The sequence below is a fragment of the Neopelma chrysocephalum genome, unplaced genomic scaffold (assembly GCF_003984885.1).
Source record: "Neopelma chrysocephalum unplaced genomic scaffold, ASM398488v2 Primary Assembly neopelma1_102, whole genome shotgun sequence".
Taxonomy (NCBI): domain Eukaryota; kingdom Metazoa; phylum Chordata; class Aves; order Passeriformes; family Pipridae; genus Neopelma; species Neopelma chrysocephalum.
In genome coordinates this window covers 2,560,018-2,583,946 of record NW_020897765.1, presented here as the reverse complement: position 1 = coordinate 2,583,946, position 23,929 = coordinate 2,560,018, and the positions used below count along the sequence as shown (strand labels likewise).

General features: G+C 35.9%; 1 protein-coding gene across 9 annotated transcripts in view; it reads right to left on the bottom strand.

Annotated features, from left to right (window-relative positions):
- The window catches only part of NEBL (nebulette), a 253,341-nt gene that overhangs the window by 84,812 nt on the left and 144,600 nt on the right, over positions 1-23,929 (bottom strand). For 4 of the 9 annotated variants that reach the window (XM_027695568.1, XM_027695567.1, XM_027695571.1 and 1 more), the window contains 5 exons: positions 9,578-9,621; positions 8,871-9,036; positions 8,157-8,373; positions 7,990-8,061; positions 1,879-1,983 (listed from right to left, as the gene is read on the bottom strand). The exons of 2 other annotated variants lie outside the window; for them this stretch is intronic. In XM_027695568.1, coding sequence (XP_027551369.1) covers positions 1,879-1,983; positions 7,990-8,061; positions 8,157-8,216 — 237 coding nt within the window. In that variant the 5' untranslated portion in view covers positions 8,217-8,373; positions 8,871-9,036; positions 9,578-9,621. Of the gene's footprint in view, positions 1-1,878; positions 1,984-7,989; positions 8,062-8,156; positions 8,374-8,870; positions 9,037-9,577; positions 9,622-19,569; positions 19,649-23,929 lie in introns of those variants that run through there. 3 more of the 9 variants (XM_027695570.1, XM_027695572.1, XM_027695576.1) reach the window with 3 other exon arrangements.

Genomic DNA, 23,929 nt, shown 5'->3' with positions numbered 1-23,929 from the left:
ACTTATCTTTTTTCTTTCTCTTTTCACAAGTTTTGCACAACGGGAGCAATGAGAGGCAAACAACAAATATTTTACCAATTAATAAGTATCAGCAATTAAATGTAGCTGGAAGGGACAGGAATATTCAAATTAGCATGTCCACCATAATTTCTACTTAATCTTTTCATATTACAGTCTCATTTTTTAATAACTTTCTACTTATCCTGTATTTCCTCCAGTGTTCAGTACTAGCAATTCCTCACAAAAGGGTTTCATGAGAGAGATCAGAATAATAGTTCAAAATCTGTGAGGCTTCTGCTTCGTATCTAAGTTTTTCAAATTCATAAAAACAATGTCAAGTACGGCTGCAAAAGTGATCATAAATACCAAAAATATTTTAAAATATAATGTCCAATGTCATTAATTTACTGTGCAACAGACAGTTCTTCATTAGAGGTTAATTCCCCATATGTATATATCTATATAAATAATTTGCTGTAATAAATTTTCCAAGCCAGAGGGCTCTTTTTCACTGTTGTGGACATGCTGTTAAGAATTTCAGTGTCCAGGTTTTGCAAAAACAGGTTATGGGACACTAGAGGTCAGTAATTTACAAGATAAACCATCCATCACATCATTGGCTTCAGGTAATGCTGCAATAAGCAGATAGAGTGCTCAACAGTGTGGTAACATAAAACATATGGGGTTTAAAAATTGTAAAATACCTTTATATCTCTAAATCTTTGATTAATAATTAGCAGCTTTTCTTTGGAATCAGATGGATTAGATAAATATTCGCTATATACTGTACTTTTGTAGACTACAATAGTCTGCCTCTTATAAAAAGTGTGATTACATCAGATTCACTCCCCTTGGAGTAATGCCACTCTTTCTCAGAAAACAGAAAGATAAATACAACAAAAATATTCACTAGATGCACTTATATTGGATGTAGCCACACAGTAAACTCTTGGATATCAGAAAGAGATTATAGAATGTATATAAATTACGTAACTTCAGAGAGAGATACTGGAGCATTCTTTATCATAGTAATAAAGGTAACACAAAAAACGAGGCACCAAAAATTTACGTCTTCCAAGGGTCACAGTGACAGAAAAATCACCCAGAACCAGTGATTCCCAAACAAAGCAACTCTCTGCCATGTAAAACTCCTGCTGCTCTTCTTACCTATGGAAAATAATCAGAGATGCAATTCGACAGCACCTTGTACCTAGGATATGAAGAGCTGGCAGTAAATGCTGCTCTGGCATTTTGGAAGCTGTTACTCTTTCTTTGCCGCGACAGTTGTGTGTGTATGTGTGTGTGTGTGGGTGTATGTGTGTGTGTGTGCATGTGTGTGCGTGCCTGTGTACACGAAGACCTAAAAACTCTGACACAGGGAGGCATGCAAGTGCTCAGGCAACTCGCAGATGGCATTGACCTCATGTCTGCCCCAGGTCCCTTGCTGAAGAAGGACAGGGATGACAACACGGAAACAGTTCCCTTGTCTCCTGTTTTATATCAGGCTGTGAATTCACCACAGCAGGGAAACTTCGCACAGGTGAAGTTTGCAAACTTCATCATTGCAGAGCAAGTAAAAAAAAATTCTTTTCCTATTCCTCGGTTTATCCACCCATAAAATAGGATAGCTAGGACTGGCTCAGAACCATTAACAAAATATCTTCAAATCCCAAAATAAAAGTATCACGTAATTCCAAATTATTATTACTCACATACATAGTATATATTAATTACAGCCTTTTAAGTCACTTTACCTATAAACAGAACTGTTATTTGAAAGAAGCTGTCCTTCCCCTGCTAAAAGTCACCATATCCAACTGAGAGACTTTTAAAGAAGAATAAGAAGCCAAGAAAATTCTTCAGCCTTTTAGATCTTACCTCAGAAATAAAAGCACCGAGACTTTTCACATGTTTTAGCTGCGGGGTGTCAGGTACAAATATGCACTTGCCTTTAGATTTTTTAAACTCTTCTTTATAGTGTATCTACAAAGAGGAGAAAAAAAGTTTGATTGTTCTTAAACACACACACACAGAGAAAAATAAACAACAGCTATTTTTACTTAAATTTTTTTAATTGTTATTATTATTTTATTTTATTCATGGATACTATCCTGGATGGCTTGCAAGTATCTACGGCTGGGTCAAATTAAACCATAAAGGGAAACACCCAGTTCTCACACACAGTACCAGGACTATGTAAAAGTCACAGAACTCTTTAATAATAAAGATGAAAAAGATGGGATTTTTTCTATATATCTACAGCACATTTTCAGCACCGTTGCAGATGTTTTAGTATGTCTAAAGAAAGAAGAATGAAATAATTGATCTCCTTGATCCTTGATCTCAAAGATAAAATTGTTAAACTAACTTCTAACACAAGCATAGCAAGCACAGAATCTGTATAACATCATCAAATGCCCCTTTCTGAATCCAAGAGTTCAACGAATAAATTCAGAAGGGCACTGCCAAACTGTTGCCTACAAAGCACCCAACAGTAATGACATGCAAGGATTAACAGAATTTAAGACCAAATAAATTTTAAATTGAGCCATTTTTAAATTGTGTATGCACAAAGGAAACAATTTTTGAAACAAAACACCATGATATAGTTTGAAAAAAAAATAGAAACACAATTTTTTTTTTTAACAACCAACCTTTTTCTTACCATGGGCAAACAGTATGGGCAGGTATCACATGACTTGATGAAGTCAGAGTTACTTATTTGTATTAGTGAGACTACAAGAAGGATAACATCGATGGACGTGATTAACATTTAGGTACCTTTATTATATAAGGACTTCATGACGAAAGATGATGAATTATGATGAGATGGACTAAATAAGTTTTAAAGAGAGACACTTTACGTGGATAGTTTTAAATGTTTTTAGTGATATTTCTTTGTTTGTACATAAAATAGTTTAGATCAATGCAAATTTAATTATTTAGTACTAAGCTCTTTCCTGGTTATCTACTACCATTTCTCTAATGCCATTTTCACATTCTGCATAACAGCAGCTTGCATTTATGCACTCTAGACTTGCTGACAAGCACTGACAGAAGCAATATGATCTGCATCCGAGCATTACAGAAATATGCAGTCTTAATTTCCTCTCTCTCTGAATCCTTAATGGATATCACAAGTTCTAGTCTATGCTTCTCTACAGGGACCTGGAAAATTCATGAGAAGGATGGCAGCTTACACAAAATCAGCTCCTGTACATTCTGATGCAAACTTTTTGTACACTGCAAAATGGATTAGATAATGCTGAATTCATCTCAAACTCATGATTACTTAATCCTCACACAGTAAACAACTTTAATATTGAACTTATCCACATTTGGACTACTGAAAGAATCTACATCTCGTTACCAAATCATATTGTCTGCCTTTGTGGACTACAGTCTATTCTAAATAAAAACTGTTTGGTGAACAATGGGTGTAACATCACTGTGTCACGATTTTATTCAGGGATCACAAAGCCAGCGGTTCATGTAACCTGTGTATGACACTGTACTCCAAGGTAATCACAGAGCAATATACAAAAAAAGTGCAGTTTTATGATCAACATGAGCAGGCACTTACTGTTCAACCTGCACACATGCATGGGAAATCTACGGAGCTGACTGCTTACTGGTTAGGTTTGATGGCATTCCCAGTAGGAACTCCTGTAAAGCTGTGACTCTGGTAGAGGAGACAGAGAGTCTTGCTGCTCACAGCTTAGATAAATCACCCACAGATATCAAAAGCTGACTGTAATTACATCCATTTTAATTACAGAGCAATAATTACATTCAAAACTCAAACATAAAAGCTTCCTAAGGTGTATCTTAATTGAAGGGAATGACAAAACATGACCAGAAGAAACAATTGAAACTGTTCTGCTGTAGAAGTCATGCTTTCAAACTACCCAAAAACAGTAAAGGACTAATGCCACCTCCTTACTCCTTTATTATTCACATTTATTATGGTAACCCACAGAGGCCACAAAATGGACACAAATGGACCATTTAGAAAGGACACATAAATGTTTGTTCAAACTGTGATCCAACACACTCCATTCTGCTACAAAATTGTCCACATTGCTTGGAAACAGAAAAATGGAAGATGATATGCAACAAGTATAAAGAAGTCATGACATCTGCAGTTAAAAACAAATCTATTGTAAATGATGCAACCAAGATGCTCAAGAGGTTGGCCACAACTGAACATAACCAATGGCTGGAAGGAACAGGCAGAGAAGCTAACATTCCTCCTCCAGGTTTGGAGTTAAACATTCAAACGTCTAAAATACTAAATAGGAAATTTTGCCTGCAAGCGACTTGTCCTTCATAACAAAATACGCTGTTTAGATTGAGCAGATCTGGTAAACCTTGTGAAAAAAACAAATAGGAAAAATTTGCAAATGATGGCCTGGAGCCACTGCTCTTTCAAAAGGTCCAGTTTCTCTCCTTATCCTTTTCTTCTCCCTGACTCATCATAAAACTAACTCTGACCAGTAGCACAGCTATCCAGTAAAAGTGGATTAAAATTCCTAGAAAACCACCAAAACAGTAAGCTTCAAGCTGCATTTGTTTCTTAATGCATGTTATATGGAAAGATCAACTTTATAAAACAAGGGCATCCAACCTTTAGGCTGAAGCTTTCCAGTTTGCCAAGAAAATTCATCTTGTCCATGGCCTGTTCCATCAGCCTCTTCAAGGGAGAAACACAGAGGGAGACTGTGGACTAAAGGAAAGGCTCCAATGGTAACAGCTTAATCCAAGCAGCAACCATTCCTTTGTATTCAGGGGCACATACTAATCTAACTTTAATATAAATAACCATGTCAACAGTCATCATGCCAGGATTCACTGTAGAACTGTCATGTCTCAAATACCCATTTAAGTCTGGAAAAACAACAAAGCTTCCTATCTAGCTTTTATGCTAAAACAGAAGGGAACTTTTTTCCACTAAGGACTCACTTTCCAACCCTACATTAATTAATTTATAATCTCTCATAAGACTAAGAACTGTGCTGGATCACAGATCCATCTAATACAAAATCCTGTCTCTGTGGTTGCAGCAACCGAGAGAAAAGCATGAGAAAATAGATGGCAGGCATACAGTACTATTACTCCACAGTCTTTTAGTATTCTCCAGCAATTTGGACCTCAAAGTCCTCCTGAATTAGAGGTGTGGCTAGTAATGGCGAGCGCAGGGGAACAGCTGCACCCAGAATTAGGTGATCAGAACCCAGCTGGTATGAGTGGAAAGGCATGCTGTTTCTCCACTTGACTCTAGGTCTTTTTGGCCTTTATAACAGAGACATGATAAAGCAAGGACAGCTAAATGGCAAGTAGTTCTACTTTTTATATAGGGGAAAAGATGCACTGTTACCACACATGACCAAAACTGAGCAGAATCCTCAGTGGCAGAGTGTCTGCCATTCTACTGAAAAGGATTATGATAGTTTGGTCAAATATCATGCATAATAATTCCCATCTCTGCTTATAATAGTATCGACAACATCACACCACGTAATCAAAACAAATACGAAAATACGCCTCAAGCAAATGGATGGGCGTAATTTCAACATGGAAGAGAAAATGCCTGAAAAGGAAGGTAATTCATATAAGTCAAACACACGACAGTTTTGAAAACATCTGTGGAATTAAATTGCATCATGGAGAGAGATTAAATGAAATGGCTGTTGAGAGAAACAATCCAGGGGTATCACAGCCACAGAACAAACAACTGCCAACCTCAAACAAAACTGGGGATTTCCTCAAGAACAGGAGCACATTAACACAACTTCCCCTACATACAGCTCAAGGCTGACAGCTATGCATGCACTAAGGACTGCCATCATAACACTTTTTTAAATCCATATTGCCAAATTAAAGTCAGTCAGCAAAGAATGCAGGGCAAGCATAATGCAACCCCAGTATCTCAGGTATGTGCACTCCTGGCACTGCTTTCTGATGGAGGAGCTGTGCTGACAGCTCCACCATCAGAGAAAGACAATCACCCAGTCTCGTGGTCAGCAAGGACACAGGCTGCTCTCCCAAGGTCATCTTAGGGCCAAACTGCAAGTGCCATAAAACCACTGTACACATAAAACGTACAGATGTATACCAATGATACATCCACACAAACAGTAGTTTCTGCAAAGGTTCATGGTAAAAAGGATAAGGAATATATAAAAAGTTCTGAATGTCAATGAGTCAAAAATCAAAGGTAAGAATGCAAACTCCTGGTGGTTTATTGGTCTCCACAATGAAGTGTGCAGGGTAAACAATTTATCCCCCAGCACAAAGGACTTCACTGAACATAAGAAATTCCATTATAGCAAAAATTCTGGGGACCAACATTCATACTCTACAAATGCACATATTCCATTAAAGCCAAGGAAGAAACACCTACTGATTTCACCAGAGGCTGAATAAGGCCCTAAATTTGAAAGCTATTTTTAAACAGTCTTTTTTTTTAAATTAAATTGGTCTGGACCTGTACATATTGTTGTTGCTTTGAAAGCATTAATGATACTTTGCCATTATGCTTGACATATCTCAAGGAAAATCTAACACAGTTGTAGGCTAAACATATTACAAGTTTACAGCAAAAAATCCCTGAACCATTACAAGGTTGAGAAATCTGGCTTGACTTAGTTATTCACCCTAGCTCTCAAGGCCCTGCAGAAAATTCGAGAAAATACAGCCACTCCATTTGTCAGTTAATTAAGAGCCACGGCCAACATTACTCCTAATGGGTACACAGCATAGTAGTAATTCCTTTTCAATTAAAGAAAATATTTCTTTAGCACTTTTCAATAAGTTTTTGCCTTTAAGAACGGCAATCACATTTAGAAAGAAGCTGCGTGGAAGCAATAAATGTATTTTGGGTCAGATAAGTGCTCCAGGTCCATTTTCAATTTGGCCTTTACATGAGTTGACAGGCACTTAATGCACCATATGCCATTTTTTCCCAAAGAAAGCATGTAGATAGCTATCAGTAAAAAATATTATTAATCTCTACTACTTCCTAAAGTAGATTGAGATTACAAGGGAGCCATCTTGGTACCCTCTCTTAAGGATCTATCCAATTTCCAGCATTCTTTCTGTGAAAATTGAAGTAGATATATGGACAAAGAGGAAACTTTGACCTTGTCAAGTCACACTTTCAAGCCAGCACTGTAACACTTACACACCCCAGATACTGTTCTTCTGAATTACCTATTTTTTTCTAATAACCCCTAAAAATTTATACCTAAAGGGTAGATTATATGTTCTATTCCCATAAAATAAACATCACAAATCTAAATAAAGATTACAACACAACATGAGCCTGACATCACTTTTCAGTTTCTTTAGAATATTTTAAAGTCTTTCTCTGCTCAGTAATTTCTTGGATCTGATCGATGATGCTTATATAATGTCTATAACTGATAAACAATTTTAAAAATCTATAGTAACTAAGTCAAGAATAAGCTAGTTAAATAATTTTTAAAGTTATTCTAGCATTTCAATGGATTCGTCCTATAAGCGTAGTCAATACAATATGCTGAGCAGTTCTGAGCATCTGTGACCACAGACCAATAGTTAACATTCAAAATTCATTTTCAACCTCCCTCCTTCTAGCTATGTAGGAAGCTGTTCTGTTCAAACCAATAAAACTACATACGCTATAATCAGAACAAATACTGCATTTCCTGTTGAAAGCAGCCAAGGTGTTCTCATGGCAGACACCTGACAGACATTTTGAAACATTCTCCTTTCTAGGGCCTGCGTTTCATACCATCAAAGTGCTCTGAAAAGCTTATCCCTCTGTGGCTGATAACTTAAGGTACTAGAATAATTTGTGCTTTTCTATTACTTTGTGTGCTTTTATATCTGAGCTTTGGATGGGTACATGCTACACTGTACATATCTGAGAAAATATGTATCATAAATATAAACACATTTGAAAAAAGAAATTCAAATATAAGGATGCAAATAGTCACCATCACTTACATCACTTATTAATTCACTGCATTTTCGGGCCAGTTCCATATTTCTATCCTCAATAACAGGCTTGAGGAAGACCTGTAAGAGAAAGGTAATCATTCCAAGTTTATCGTCCTAAAGAGTAACAACAGAAGGAAATAAGTACTTTTAAAAGCTATTGGGGTTTAACTCACCGTTTCTTCTTCTTCCCCATTTTCATCCTCCCTGAGATCCTGAATGACAGACACTCGCATTTTAATACTTTGCAGGAAACAACAATGAAAACTCTGAAAAGGTTCAGTGCTGCAGGAAACAGCTCAGATCCTCCAGCATGCCTGGATTTGTGTCCTCCACTGCACTTAATGCCACCACGGCTCCTTCCTTTTTTAGGCAGCACTTGACAGTCCTTATCTGAACAATTCAGTGTGAGTGAACTGAAAAGCATTGCAGATGGCCTTGCTAGCTATCAGTCACAGCAGAGCTAATGCTTTCTTACTGATAAAATATAATTAAATGACTTATCTCCATCAACTATTTTTAAAATGACTATGAACACAATTAAAATACTGTGATGCAGTTAATTTGCAACATAAGTAATGTAGTAAAATTAACAGGATTAAAAGGGGAACATTGACTCTAAGTTTATGGTAAAACTGCCCAGTTCTAAGATTCCAGGCATCAATGACTCCAAAACTGTTACCATAAAACTCTGTTGGCCCAATAATAGAGCTTTCTGATTTAAAAAAAGAACACTATTCTCATTTGTCAGTAGGTGTAACTGCTAGTACATTTTTCAGAATTACTTCTTTTCCACAAAGCTTATAAAATTCCTTAAATACTTTCCATATCATGCCAGCTGCAGTTTAAATCTGGGCATACATAGATACAGACAAGTCTGTATTACTTACAGGTATACATGGCTATGTATTCACACAGACATGTACGTTGCTTCGCTGTTACAAACTGTCATGGTCTGTAGTCTCAAAACCAGCCTCTTTCAGTATGAAGTCACTGACTTCAGCTGCAATGAAGCTGAAAGATATCCTTATGTCGACTGGTGCAGAGTATTCACTCCTGTAAAACGAGCAAGGAGGTATTACAGGACCAGTTGGAGGAACAAGCATTTTAAGATCATTTTTCTTTCCAAACTGTAGCTTGTATATTTCTGATTTTGTAGAGGTCATGATTTTGAACTTTATCTAGTAAAGTCATTCACCACTACACAGCTTTGCAATCAGGCAAAGATATAAGGAATGTGTGCTCTTTAAAAAATAACTTCAAAGACTTTTAAGTACTTGTGTGCAAACACAACATCCTTAGAGCTTATTTAAAAGCATACATTTCCTTAGAAAAAGAAACATTTCAAAGATGAGAAAAAATAAAACATTTGACATAGTTAAGGTCTGAAAATATGAAAAAAAAGTATTAGGAACAAAGGCACAAACTGCTTTCAGCCTAAACCAAGAGACAGACTACTTTATATATTAATGGTACAGAAAACTTCAAGACTTTCCATTCCACTCTCAAATATAAACTCCTAAAGTTCAGGTTTGGACTGGCATTGCTGAAGTTTAGGTTTCAACCTAGAAGTCTGGTTTGTATAGATGAAAATTACGTGGGATTTATGCTGACTGCTTCTGGAGTTCAGGGTGTTTCATCCTGGTGAAAACAAATGGTTTAGTCTTATAAGATGCATATTCAGAGTAATAGGTTGTTTTTGAAGATTATGGCCATAGCAAATATATTTCTAAACAACAGACTTGTGTGATTTCAAGGACCACATGTTAAGGAGACAGAGCACCTACAAAAGTGCCAGACAAAAATGTAGCACTAAGGCTTCACTTTGGGATTTTTGTTATGGTATTGCAAATACTATATTCTTTCAGTGCAGTCAATTTCCCCTTTCTTCCTACATTTAATAAATTTTTTAAGTGAAGACATTGAAAAATATTTAAGAGAGGAGAGAAAAGCTATTAGTAGCTGCAAAGCTTGCTGAATATGAAGAAATCTTTTTCTATTTTTTGCAGCAGAAAGCAATTATGGTCAAAATGACAAAGCCAAAACTGTTCATGTTTTGGGGGGAAAGGGAGGTGTTCAGCTTTTTAACCTGCTTACATTGTATCTCGTGCATGTTCAGCAGCAGGACATACAAAATTTACATATTAATTCTGGTTTCCCTGCAATGGTTTCTGCATAATAAAAATCTGCAAGATCACTTTTGGTCAGCCCTGAAGTGATCAGGCAGTTGGACTTCATGATCACTGTAAGTCCCTTCCAACTGAATTAGTTTATTCCATTCCATTCTACTATCTTTAACTGCTTGGATTCAATTCATTTTTTTCTCATTTTTGCATGATCTGAGTCAGGCATAACTGAGCATTCAAATGCCCTATGTCCCATGTAGCTTCCATAATACAAGGATTTCAAGACAGCAGCTATAACTTGATTATATATATATAATATATATAACATATATAATACATATATTATATATATATATAAATCATATGAAAGAAAAACATATCACTATGCACTAAGTAAGAGGGAAATATCACAGAATCAACTAATTGTACCCAAGTTATTCAAAATTCCACTTTTCACATAACAGATGCAGTAAGATATTATATGACACAGAAACCTGTCTCACTTTTTTTCCCCTCCTCAAAACACCGAATACTATCAGACAAAATTCACTGTGCAATAAAGCAAGCCTGAAAATATAATATATCCAGATGTCATTCAGGAAAGAATTTGTTAGGACTATTTAAGAGTTGCATGGTTTAGAAGTGTATTATGATTCAATTAATAGCCTGCAGATAGAGAAGAATAATAGAAAGGCTTGGGTTGGAAGGGACTCTAAAGATAATCCAGTTCCAACCCAGTGCCAAGGGCAAAGGTTCCACTCACTAGATCAGGTTGCTCATCCAACCTGGCCTTGAACACTTCCAGGCATGGGAAAGAAGCTTTAATTACTTCCATAAGAGGCAATAAATAATCTAGAATCAGCAGGAATGTTTGTGTACATTTACAACATTTGTAAAACTATGCTAAATATACTAAATCTAATCTGAACAAAGGCCTAGTTAAAATGCTGAGCTTTACATCCCCAAAACAATTATGAACTATGTTGTATTAAAGATTACTTTTCACCTACAAATCCTCCATTTTTTACCAAAATCTCCAAACTGACACTTCTGAACCATTTTCCACTACATATAATGGAATAATCCATAGTCATTTGTTCTGGCATGAAACAGCACAGATTAAACAAAATCAAATTGTACAAAATTTTAAGAAAATGCTGTAAAGGAGTGCTGTGTATACACAATATTTATATGCACATAGGGCATGGCAGAATTAGAATTTCTTACTGCATTATAGATAACTTAATATGCATACAAAGAGGAAAAATGTCTTCTTCAGGGAAGTACCCAACTCATTGAAGCTTTGTAAGGAAATGCTGCATAGCTTCACAGTTTTACTTCCACCCACATTGCATGGATGTTTCACGTCTCAGTTCAGATTCAGCCTTAATAATGAGGTTATTTTGCTGAAAAAGATGCAACAACATTAAAATAACTGTACATTGCCTAAATTGTTCACAGAAGCACAGTACTTGCAATATGCAACCTTCACTGTGTATGAACCTTTTATAAGAGAAGACAAGCATTCCAGAAGCAAACTATATGGTTTATCCTATGAAAGGAGACATTTCAATCTCCTGACACTTAGGGCTGTCATTGGCTTGTGTTGATGCACTATTTTTTGACACAGAACATTACTCAAGTACTTGGTTTAAACACATATCTGCTAAGGAGGCAGAAGCAGAAGAAACATGAGGCATAAATGAGCCTGAGTCTCCATGAGTACAAGTTGACCCAGCATGTGAATGGTTCAGGCGCACAGTTGGGCAGCTTTCCCACTTTGATCATACACAGTTGAGTCCACATCTGGCCAAAGCCACACCATCTCCTTGTCCCTTTATCAATCTTTCAAGAAATACATTTGGGAGTTGTTAGCCCAGAAAGTTAAAATGTTTCATCTCATCTTGGCCCTGATTCACATAACAATGTAGCAGTGATTCTCAATTCTGTCCCTGAACAAACAATACCACTGGACTTTTTTGGCATAATCCCTAAAAGCCTTCTGAGATATGAAATATCGACATGTACTGCAAGAACTTCTCTACCACTTCAGAAAACAGCAGAGGCTTTGCTTGTCCTAGTAAAGATACCAGAAACATCACCATCTCAAATCTATTTAATGCAGAGTTCCTCGTAGGGTACTTGAACATCGGTTGCAAATTAAGGACCAAGGTAATTTCAGGTCGAAGTCTGCATAGCACTATACTGAGAGGTATGTACACATTATGAATATACTCCTTTCAATTCTGGACTGAAAACCTAATAAGAGCAGAGGCAGAGTTTTAGTGCTTTTCCTGTTTCCAGTGAGCTAAAAATCAACCCACAGACATCCCTGAAATTAAAATGTTATTTTCTGCTCTAACTGGACAGACACGCACATCACTGAAATAAGTACAATTAATTCAACACAACACAGATGGTGGTGTCTTTTCAAAAAGCACACAAGGCATTTGTAAGTGCTGACACTCAATTACTTCTCATTTCTAGAAATACTCATCTATCTGACTAGAAGTTCCTAGCAGCCCTGCATAAGGAAGCTCATAGTTAGGCTATCAGCACCAGAATCACAAACAGAATAATTAGAGGAATCCCAGCCTGCCAGTTTTAACCTCCCTGAAAATTAAATACCAATTCACATTAATTAAGGAAATTCAAGAGATGGCTCTATTTAGAAAAAAAAACCCATAATTTTGTATCTGTCAGATCATTAACACTGCATTTATCAATAACACTTCAAAACCTGCGAATACCTCATGGTTCTAAGCTGCGATTTTCATTCAATGTAAGTTATTTTATTTAAGGTCTTGGTAAAGCAGAGAGTGGCAATGATACTTTTAAAGACAAATACAAATGAGATGTTAGAATACTGACTCTTGAATCCCAGAAAATCTAATGAATTTTCAGTGCCTAATAAATACATAAATATAGACATTTTTTGCAAACACACACTCTCAGAGACATTGTCTAGCCCAACTGGATTTTGATGACAGAGCATTTCAGATGTCTGTATAGTACACAGCTAGCTTCACATAATAATATGCAATCTAACCTAGATACAAGAAGCAGTGTAGTCTGAGCTCATTATCCTGAGAAATGAACCCATTCAGAACGGAAAGTAGTCATCAGGGCATAAGATTGTGCCATGCGAATGTAACCTTAGCTGTGATCAGGAACAATACATTGAAATAAATCAACATAAAGCTTTTCATATACTAATGTATTCTAAAAATACCCTAAAACCTCTGCTTCATTTTTCTGCCAATATTTATAGTTGCCTACAATGTTTACACAATATTTTTAAGCCTCGGAAATGGTATTTCCTAGCTGGGATACTCAGTTCCGCCAGTTTTTTTTTCTAATTTTTCATTTGTCAAGAAATTAAATCCTCAACGATGAAGCAATTTGGTGTTTCTACCCCTTCAATGTTTTCAGTTTAACCAGAAGTCTGAAAAATCTATCCCTTCTACAGCTCTCTTCACAAGCTGATGCATTAGGAGCTGAGATGCCATGTTTGACTGCATTGCAACTGTTTAATCCACTCCACCTGACATAGCTGTGGCAATTCCCTTTCTTGTTCAGTGTCATAAAGCCCCTTTCCCCTTACCCAAGTCTTCAACTAGGTATGGGAGTCCACCAGAGCTAACAGCTCTGGGGTATAGCAGCTGAGGCTCTTCAGCACCTCCTACTATTACAACAATGAATAGTCATGATATGTTTTCCTATTACCTGGTGCTACGTCTGGATGCTAAGCGGCCAAGAGACCTGCATGCTAGTCCCCTGAAACCAGTGGAGAGCAATACACACCCAAGCTATCTCTCTGCTCTGCAGCTGGAGGCTTAGATTTCACAAGGCTGTTCTACAGAAGATGGCTAGAAAATGAAACTATCAGCTGACTGGGTTACTGTGTCAGGTATCCATAAAACCAAAATCACATTTGGCAGAAGAGGGAAATACAGGGATATATGGCTTTTCTCTTGGGACTCCTTAAATGTAGAAAAGTTTGGATAGATCAAAGTTTTCCATTTACAAAAATTTCATTTGATTCAAAACTAGGTCCTATGCAAGAAAGAGCCAGGAATATATAATAAGAGTTTGGAAATTCTACTTTGCTATAAATCACAGCTAAAATCATCAGCAAATGTAGGTAAAAGGTATGAAGCCTGGAATAAACAAGTTTCATTTTGCCTCAATAAATCCTAAAAAGCTAAAGATATTTCCTTTTTCCTTTTTGTGACTATATATTCATATACAGCTTACTGTAATCTGAAATAACAGAAAAATGTATTTGTCTTACATACAGGCTCTTTTTTAGTTCTTAGCCATATAGATTGGGCATGCTTGCTTGCCAGGAATTTTTCTTGTGGCATTACTTTGAATTTAACTGCCTGAACTGACAGAAACTCCTGGAGCAGGAAGAGAAAATTGGACATTTCCTATAAATTTAATTTTCAGCCTGTAACCCTCACTTATCTAATGAATGCATTTTTTTCTAGAAACTAAAGCCACGGTGGTTTATTTTACTTGTATTTAATTGAGTTTTTTCTTCTTCATATTTCTGTGCTTGTATTTTCATAGTTCTTTTACTGTAACTCTCTGGACCGAACAATGCCAATACCATATGTAACACACACCTTTAAAAATACCTTTAAAACTGTACTGTTCTGGAACACTTCATGTGTACTGTAATTCTCAGGTAAGTTACATTTGCATCAAATTGCTACAGGCAGGTAACTGTAAAACAAAAAACTTCATTGACACTTATTTAAAATAACAGCTTTTAAATTTCAGAATAGTCTTCAGAAAGCTCCCCAAAACACAAGAGATGAAACTACACAGGCCAGGATAAGAAAAGAAATTTAATTAACACATTTGAAGTAACAGAAGTCACTTGTTCAATGATGAAAAGTTTATTTTAGTAACTTCATTTTTTTATCAACACAAATAATTTCAAGTCATAAATAATTGAAGGAGAAGGTATATTTTGCAGTACCTTCAGACACTAAAAGACAAAAATAAACCTTTACTTATGTAAAACATACATCACTCTTATTGTGCTTAAAATTACTGGCCCTTAAATCTCATTTGGAGAGAAAAAAAACAGTTCACCTTTTTTTTTCTACTTTCTGAATTGTACCCATCATAAGATTTTAACAAAAAAACAAGTTACGCATACTTTGTGTCCAGGAGTGTCAAATCTGGATTGTCACAGTCAAGCGTCTCGTAGCTTACCATTTCATGCATGATAGGTTAAGGCAATGATACACAAGAGCTGTACAATGAATTTAGCAGTGTAATCAAAAAAAAGCACATAACATATAAAATGCACATTCAGGAAAGATCCATAATTTTCAAGACTGAGAGTTTATAATGACTGATAGATAGCTCATTCTTCCCCAAAAAAGGTACTGTGCCAAAATAGTCTACTTGAATAAATATTAATTTTTAAGTGCTTATAGCAGGCTAAAATGGATTTGTAAATACAACTCTTAATAAACCTGTATTGAAAAGAACCTTTTAACAAAGAATCCCATACTAAGGGCTCTCTGGACAACCTAATCCTGTAATTGTGTTTGTGGTTATAATTGAGGAGAGCAACTTACAAGTTCTTGAGCATACACTAAAAAATACACTAAAAATACAATAGCTAGCAATAATAAGTCACAGAAATGTTAGATCCTTATGCACACTCTGTTTAACAACGATATACACAAGTTTCCATGACAACAGTGACAAGATGATAAAAACATCTTCTACTATCCACTGAAAAATACTTTTCTGCTTATACTATTGATGAGGTGGCAAGTACCTGATTTAGAAATGTCAACTTGCATTTAGTAACATATTTTTATATTCAAAGAAATGCAGATCATCTTTTTAAAGAATTTTAATTGAATATCTGAAGCACAATGATTCATGATCTGATTTTTTTAGTCTTTTAAAACAAGTTACATCAAACTACCTTTTACTTTAGTTGTGGTCCATAGTTTATTTGCAAAATTTCAGCTTAAAAATTTTTTACATCCCGGGAAATTTCTTTTGCATGGATCAATTAAAGCTGATCCAGCACTTTCCAAATAAACGTGAAGATTTTAGCAGAAGAATGTATTATTTTTAAATTGGCTTACTTTTGATCCATCATTCACCAAAAAATTATGTAAAAATACATAAAGCAACTATGCTTTATTAGTTATTTAATTTGCTTTCACATTAAAGCATCATCTTACTTAAAGTCTGAATTGTTTTCTTCAAAACAGTAGTGGACACAAAACTGGTATTTCTTGCTTCAGCTTACTTTTTAGTCATTCCTGGGACCTAGTTACTCTTGAAAACAAGCAATGACAACAGTGGAACTTAAATTTGCAATTATCTCAATACTGATACTTTTAGGTGAGTATACTTCTCCATCTACTAAGAACCATCATAATATTTATTAAAATGTCAGTTCTTATATTTTACTATAGGAAAAAATAATTTCTACAAATTAATAATAAAAATTTAGTGCTACGATGCTCTTCGTATAACACAGTATATTTAAATTACCACTTAAAAAAGCACACTGAATTACAGTTCTTCAAATCAAAGAAGGCTAATGCCTGCCCTGCGTGAAACACAACAATAAGTACCTCCTGAGAGGAGAAAGGCAAAAGAAATACTACAGCAATGTTTTGTACACTACAAATTATCCAGAAATACCATCTTTGGGCATGATCACTGGTCGCTGTTAATAACATTAATACTTTTTACTCATACAGCTCCTTGTGGGTATGATTTTAAAAATTTTATAAATACAGAGCTAAAGCCTTTGATTGAGAATACAGACACAGAGCAAGCCAAGTCCTCTCCCTGTCCTCAGGCATTTGAGGTCTCAGCTGGAGTCAGGCTTAAGTAAGAACAGCCATGGGTAGTAAGCAAGCCTGACCAAAAAACCTGCTCCTATCGTGCTGCTGATTCATGGCCAATTGACAATCACGGTAGAGACAGAGGTTTGGGAGGTGCAGCAGACTTGATCTGGAGAACAAGTTGTCTTAAATCTCCTTTGAACATCTGGAATTTTGTAAAGAGGATAAACAGCTACTCTACAGGACTGGTCCTTGCTCTATACCTGAAGATATATGATAATCCTATCATTCTGTTTTACAAGGTGGAGAACAGGGAGCCATGAAACAAAGCAGCATCTCCACAGTAAGAAAGGAAGCCTGCAATGAATCAAGATTTCTTGACTCCCAGCCCTACAGTTTTAATGCTGATATCACTGAGCTTCTCAACAGGATTTTTCCTGGCTCTTTTTCAGTCATATTTCTGTTGTTTCCAGCATAAACTAACTCTTAACTTATAATACTCTATTTACAGCACTGAAGATGGTCTTTTTTCCCTAGAACACCTCCCTGTTAAACAAATTTGAGTGTTGATACAGCCTAAAAAAATATGAAAGGAAAAAGTGAAAGGAGATCAGAATATAGATCAGTTCTTTCACTTAGGACCTTATACTAAACTACAATTAGTAATCGATTGGGTTAATGTGCAGGAGAGTTAGAATAACAGTGTAGTTAGTTGTTATGCAAATCAATTTGAATGTCTCTAGTTATCAGGAGTAACTACTCAGCATGAAACAAGGAAGATAACCTCTCTGAAATCTTGCATATAAAAAGGGAGAGAAAATACCATGTTCCTTCCTGGCCATCTGATTTCTAAATTAAAGTTATAGTAAGATGTTTTTCTTTCAATTCAAAAGAATAGGTAATATTAAAAAGTTAATTTCAAGTCTAGTTGGGTAAGTTTCTATTTAAATTGCATTTTTGTAAATATTTATTCATTTTTTTACATACATAAACCATCACCAGAGAATTAATTTGTGTTAGGGCCTAAGGCCTAGCTTTGAAGAGCTTTTAGTCTTTTTATCTCTTTGATGATCTCATGGGAAGTCTAAGCCTGCCTTTCAGCACAAAAACCTCCAAAGCCTGAGGCTGCCTCTGGAAGAATTATATTTGCCTTAAGGTCTGTGGTAAATGTATTTTGGCAGCTTTACACTACAGCTAAAGAAATTTCTCAATCTCATCAGAAAAGTGTATGCAATAACGATAATCTGTAATACAAAACTGCAAACCCCAGGGGCGGGAAGTGCCTAATCTTACATACATGGATGCTGTCCTACAGCCCCAGATGTAACTACACATTTCACTTCCTTTTAACAATTTTAAACCATCTCTTTGCAAGATGAAGATGCAGCTATAATATGCTCTGTGTAGACATTCAAAATATGTCAGACTCAGCTTCCCCAAGCTTATATTTAAATCCTAGGATATTAACATCCAGTACAGCACAGTGTCTGACTAATGCTATCCACAGGGGGGGGTTTAAGATGTTAGAACTTTCTAAAGCTAAAAATCAAACCGAGGTAAAAAATTAGTATCAGAGCACAAGTCATATTAATCTCATGTTGGCTGTAAGGCTAATAATGAGTTTAATCTTACTGTTTCACCATCATTAAACATTCAAACAGCCTTTGGAGCAGCAGCCAGAACCGAGACATCTAGTCCTTAGTGTGTGATAACCACAAGACTCAGCCAGAGAGCCCTGCTCCCTCATGAGACTCTTCTCTGGCCCATGAACCTTCTGTTCTTGTCTACACCATGGTACAGCTTCAGCAAAATGCCCATCACGATCCCCATTACAGTCAGGATTAGGTCTCTCAGCTATAGACTGGGACTGGGCTGGAAGCAATGTCTATCACTTCCCAGAGGAATGTCATCACACCTGAACTAACAGGAAAATGGTAATAAGCCTTCCTCTCTCTAAACACTCAGTTCCTGAGAGAGCGTGTTTGTGACACATACACTGCAGTTGTGGAGTGGCAGGCAAGCTCCAAATTCTGCCTAAAGACTTCAGCTGGGAGGCTCTGATAGGATTTAGGCACTGGGCAGACAAGGGACTATTTGGATGCTGAATACTTGCTTGATGATGTAACAGAGCTGCAGATTCTGCTCTCTGCTCATACACATTGTGTGACAGTGTTGAAAATAACACTCTGTGAATATCTCACCTGAGCACACAAATCTTTTGTGAATGCCATGATCTTCAACTTCCTAATTTAAGAAGACAGATTACCAGTTCAAAACACAACTGCAGACTGAATTTTTTCAATATCAGAACTTTTACAATTATGAACTGGTGGACCAGACCCAACAGGTTTTCTGAACAGTATTTGGATAACGTCATAATGACATCAAGGTAGATGGAGATATCTTATATCAGGCTAGCAGCATTTAAAGTAACATTACAAGACTAAGAGCTAAAAAGTGTATATGAGGTGCTCATGAAGTTTGTTAGATAAAAATTTTTAGAATAAAAGTTGTTGGTTGTGAAATTAAAATTTTATATTGTTATTAGTCACTTTCAAAAAGAACAACACAAATTGCCAGACATAAAAATGTTAACAATCTTAAAGCAGAGAATTAATAATTACCATTGGATCAAGACCAAGTCTACAGAAGTGTCACTCCAATTTCTGGGACTCAACTTTTAAGAAGCATAGGGTCACTACAAGGACAGAACTCCTGAATCCTGGAAATTTTTTTTAAAATCCTTAAAGAAAAAAAAAAAGGAAAAAAAAAAGTAAGTAAACCAGAGAAAATAAGTCTGTATTCAGGTCTAACGACGTTGAATGATACGATCTCTATCTCAAGTCCAACAAAATACTAAGATTTAACTTCATACATCTCAATTAGATTTTTCTTTGAAGGCCTGCTTCTATCTGAACTTTAATTGCAAAAATTTTACCTTTATCCTGGTTTGACTTAATAGATGTATTGATAAAAGTTTTAAAAGCAGGTAAGTGGATTTGTTCATATATAGAAAACTCAATAAATTTGCATATTGTCAAATTTAATCAGCTTTGTTACATAAAACTTGGTTTCCTTCTACTTCCTGCTCAAGTCTATCAGTCTTTGCTGCTTTGCTTTCATTTGAAAAGCACTGGATTTCTGTTGTGATTTGTTTCTTCTAGTGTAAAATTACTTCCAGACAGTGCAAAAATATGGACATTCCTCACAGATTTTATGTCCATTACAAATTATAATTAATTCTGCTGGAGACTCAAATATGCTTTAATTCACTACCATTCCCTTCTATTCTAGCCACAAAAGAAAGGAGTGTTTAAAAATAAACATGTTCTATGTTCTAAAAAAACCCAACAAAAGTTTTCTTCCCATGTAGATAGCCATTATCTTTCAATCAATAAGGACAACACGACTAATCCCAAAGGGTCTGGTTCTAACAAATCAGAATTATGTTTAACACCAAATATATGCAAAATCTCTGCCATACACAGTTTTCATGTATGAAAATGGTAGAGTCCATAAATAGAAAATATTACAGGGGCTCAGAACTTCCTGTTCTGCAAGATCTATATTTTAGTCAAAAGCATGAATATTTACTTGAACAATGCAAAGATGAGGTTAAAATTAGTTTAGCACAAATTCTTTACTCAGTTTAATGCCACCTGACCTCTTTTACAGACTATGCTGAATTGAAATGTACTTTTTCATTAATTCATTACAAAATAATCTGTGTAGAACAATTCTCATTATTTACAGCCTACTTTCATGCATGCCCTGAAACAACTCACTCAGATCACAACAACCTGAAAAACACAAGATTTTAGAAATCTGTTTAATACGAGTTAGTCATTTTATCTAAGGCATTGGTACAAGAAATGGGTGAAATCACTATCAATATAATTCTTATTATCAGAACACCTCAAGGTGGGACCTTTTCAGGAATGCTGTAAAGAGAGACATAGTAGCTGATATGTATTGGTTACCAATGTAATCAATATAGGTACTCCAGAGTTAAAATGGAGCTGGGGAGAGCTTAGAAAAAAAGCTGAAGTTAACTGAACTTTAAAATCAATAAGGTATAAATAGAAGATGAGTTCATTAGGTAAATTTTGATCTAGAACTAAAATCCAGGTTTCCTTCTTTTACAAGATGTGTTATCCATTGTATAGTTTAGTTTATTGCACTCTGAATTGCAGATTGTACTCTGTCAAAAACAGTAAATGTACTCACTGGTATAGAAAAAATCTATTCATATACTCTCCATCCATGAGAAAAATAATTTGGAATAGAACAATGTTCCTCCATAACCTGTTATATACTGAAATATGCATTTGCCTTGATTCAAATCTAAACAGAAAAAGACAAAAGGTTTTCATGTCTTTGCTCATTATGAAAGATAATATATAGTATTTAAGTCATATTATGCCAAATACTATCTGCCAGTATTTAAGATTCATAAAGATGCAGAAATCTCTTCATCTACATCACTCATTTGAAGAACCAAAGACAGTGTATATCCTGGTTTTAATCAAACATCCCTATGTTTTTCCACATGGTGCCTCAGTTTACCATCACCTCCTTTCAGGACACTCAGGTGTTCCTTCAGTAAATAAAAACAAAATGTTTTGTCTTTTTAAATAAATACAAAATGTCGGTGCAAAACATAGCAGCATGAAGAATTTGTTCCGCATTTACCCTGGTCAGGCCAGTGGAATATGTGTTCAGAATGATGGACGGTGTTTGGAATAAAAAGAAAAATGTACTGATAGTTGACATTAGTAAGGCTCTTTTGTTCTGAGTGAATATTAATGACTCCTGCTCAGTCTTTCATCAAAAATTCATTCAGAATCCTATGCTACTGGAAAAATTTGTCCACTTGGAGAGACAAACTTATGTCACTGCTGAATCAGAAGCTGGCAACACCTACAGCAATACACATTTTTGGAGCACATCTTTGTCTTCGGGGTGAGTCTTTCATACGGTAAGCTTAAATGACATGCCTTCCATGCCTCAGCTTGTGATTTTGAAAATGTCTCTTTGCACCTCTATTATTAAACTCAACTGGAGAAATACAAAATAAGGACATTTTAAGATTATTTTAAGAAAATTATTGTGGCTGGCAAACAAAATATTGCATAAAAACAAAGAAAGCACAGATATAAAACCAAGAAAAGCAAATACTTCATAACCAGAGGTGGTCCTCAGCTCAGCCATACACTATTTACAATTTTGTTTCTGTGTATTCTTTTCTTTCTTCCTTCCACAGATTATTGTCAATAACTTGTATACTGTACACAGTACTGGAAGAAATCCAATTTACATTTTCAATCATATTGCTATTGCACCGAATTTTTTAATTCCTAAATTCATCTGCAATGACAGATTTTTCCTCTGAGGTGAAATGGCTTGTTCAATGCTGTATTTACATGAGGCAATGTATTTTGTGTATAGATGTTAATTCCTTTCAGTATTCTATCTGCCTTAGCTCCATTATTCTTTCCAGATACAAAAACATTTTTGTGAGGAAGTGGCAAAAGGATGTTTATTTTTCCTATAGATAGCTGTAGCCACATGATTTCCTCCATACCACTGTGGCTTCTCATTCTTTTTTCCAACATCCATTCACCAGCAGCGCTTGGCTGCACAAAGTCCCCACTATCGTTTCAAATTTATGGAAGAAACAAACAGCTGGCAGCACAGAACATTCATTCTCCTTCCAAAATTTAAAGCTGAACACATTTTTGAAAATAAGGCACTGTTGGATACTTCCAATAACATGCTGTTGTATTTGGATGGTGCAGTTAAAAATGTTTTTTACTTAAATCCTATAGCCAAATCTCATTTACTGAAGATTGCTGCCACAGTGTGTGCTTTGCACAGGACGTGGTATGAAAGCAATTCAAGATGTCAGAATGAGTGTTACGCTTCCTCTGACGCTGCCCTCCCATCCTGCCTCCAATCTCCGGATACCCTAAACAACTCTAAGTTCCTCCTAGCCAGACCAAATGAACCTCCAGAATCACTAGCTTCACGCTTCCCTTCCCCAAGTCTGTTTAGTCTGACCATAGCTGAAGGGCTATTCCATACCAGTCCATTGTCAGACTACATTACTGCAGCTCTACACAACAGTTCAGAAAAAAATGTGATGGGACCACCTACTCAGAAAACACACTGTGCATCCTATGATACTATGAAAATCAGAGCTGGTCTAACACATCATGATGGTAACATCATCAGCATGCTGCCTGCACCAATGCAGGGTTTCTACGACAAGATGAAGAGGGTGAATGGTAGGAAAGATCAGCTCTCACAAAACTACTAAGATGGAGACAATCACACTGAAAAACTGCTTAATACTTTTCCAGTGCTCCCACAGGTTAACCACCTGTCTGTTCCTGCATCATTCCCATTCCTCTCCCACTGCTGTTCTCCTTTCACAGGTGCCATATGTGCAAGTCTCCTTACACTTGAACTGCAGCATACTCCCTCTGCACATGTGACAGTTTAAAGACTTCAAGCTTTAAAATTTCTTTATATGCAAAATATTTTCCAGTGCAAGTCAATCAGGGCAATTTAATTCCACCGGTTTTGAGTCAATGACCTTTTTCAGATAGGCCCTAACAAACAGATGGCTGGCATACAGTAAGACAATTATCCCTACAGTGAGTGGGCCATGACCCGAGCAGGCTAGCTTAAGAAAAACATATTCTATAGAGCTCAACTGAATTCGTACTTTTCTATTTCATAAAACAGAGACAAAAGTACTGAGAAAGATACGAAGCAGTGAACATTCATTTTCAAATTAAATCAATGGATGATTGTAACCACACAAAAAGCAGATGTGTTTAATCTGGAGATCTCAGCTTTACATTGTTGCTCCTCAGATGAGAGCTCTACATCATACTTCTTCAGAAAATTTACATATTGTGTAGAATTTAAAAGAGTCTAGGTCAACTTTCCAATCAGTTCCTATGAAGTCAATAATAA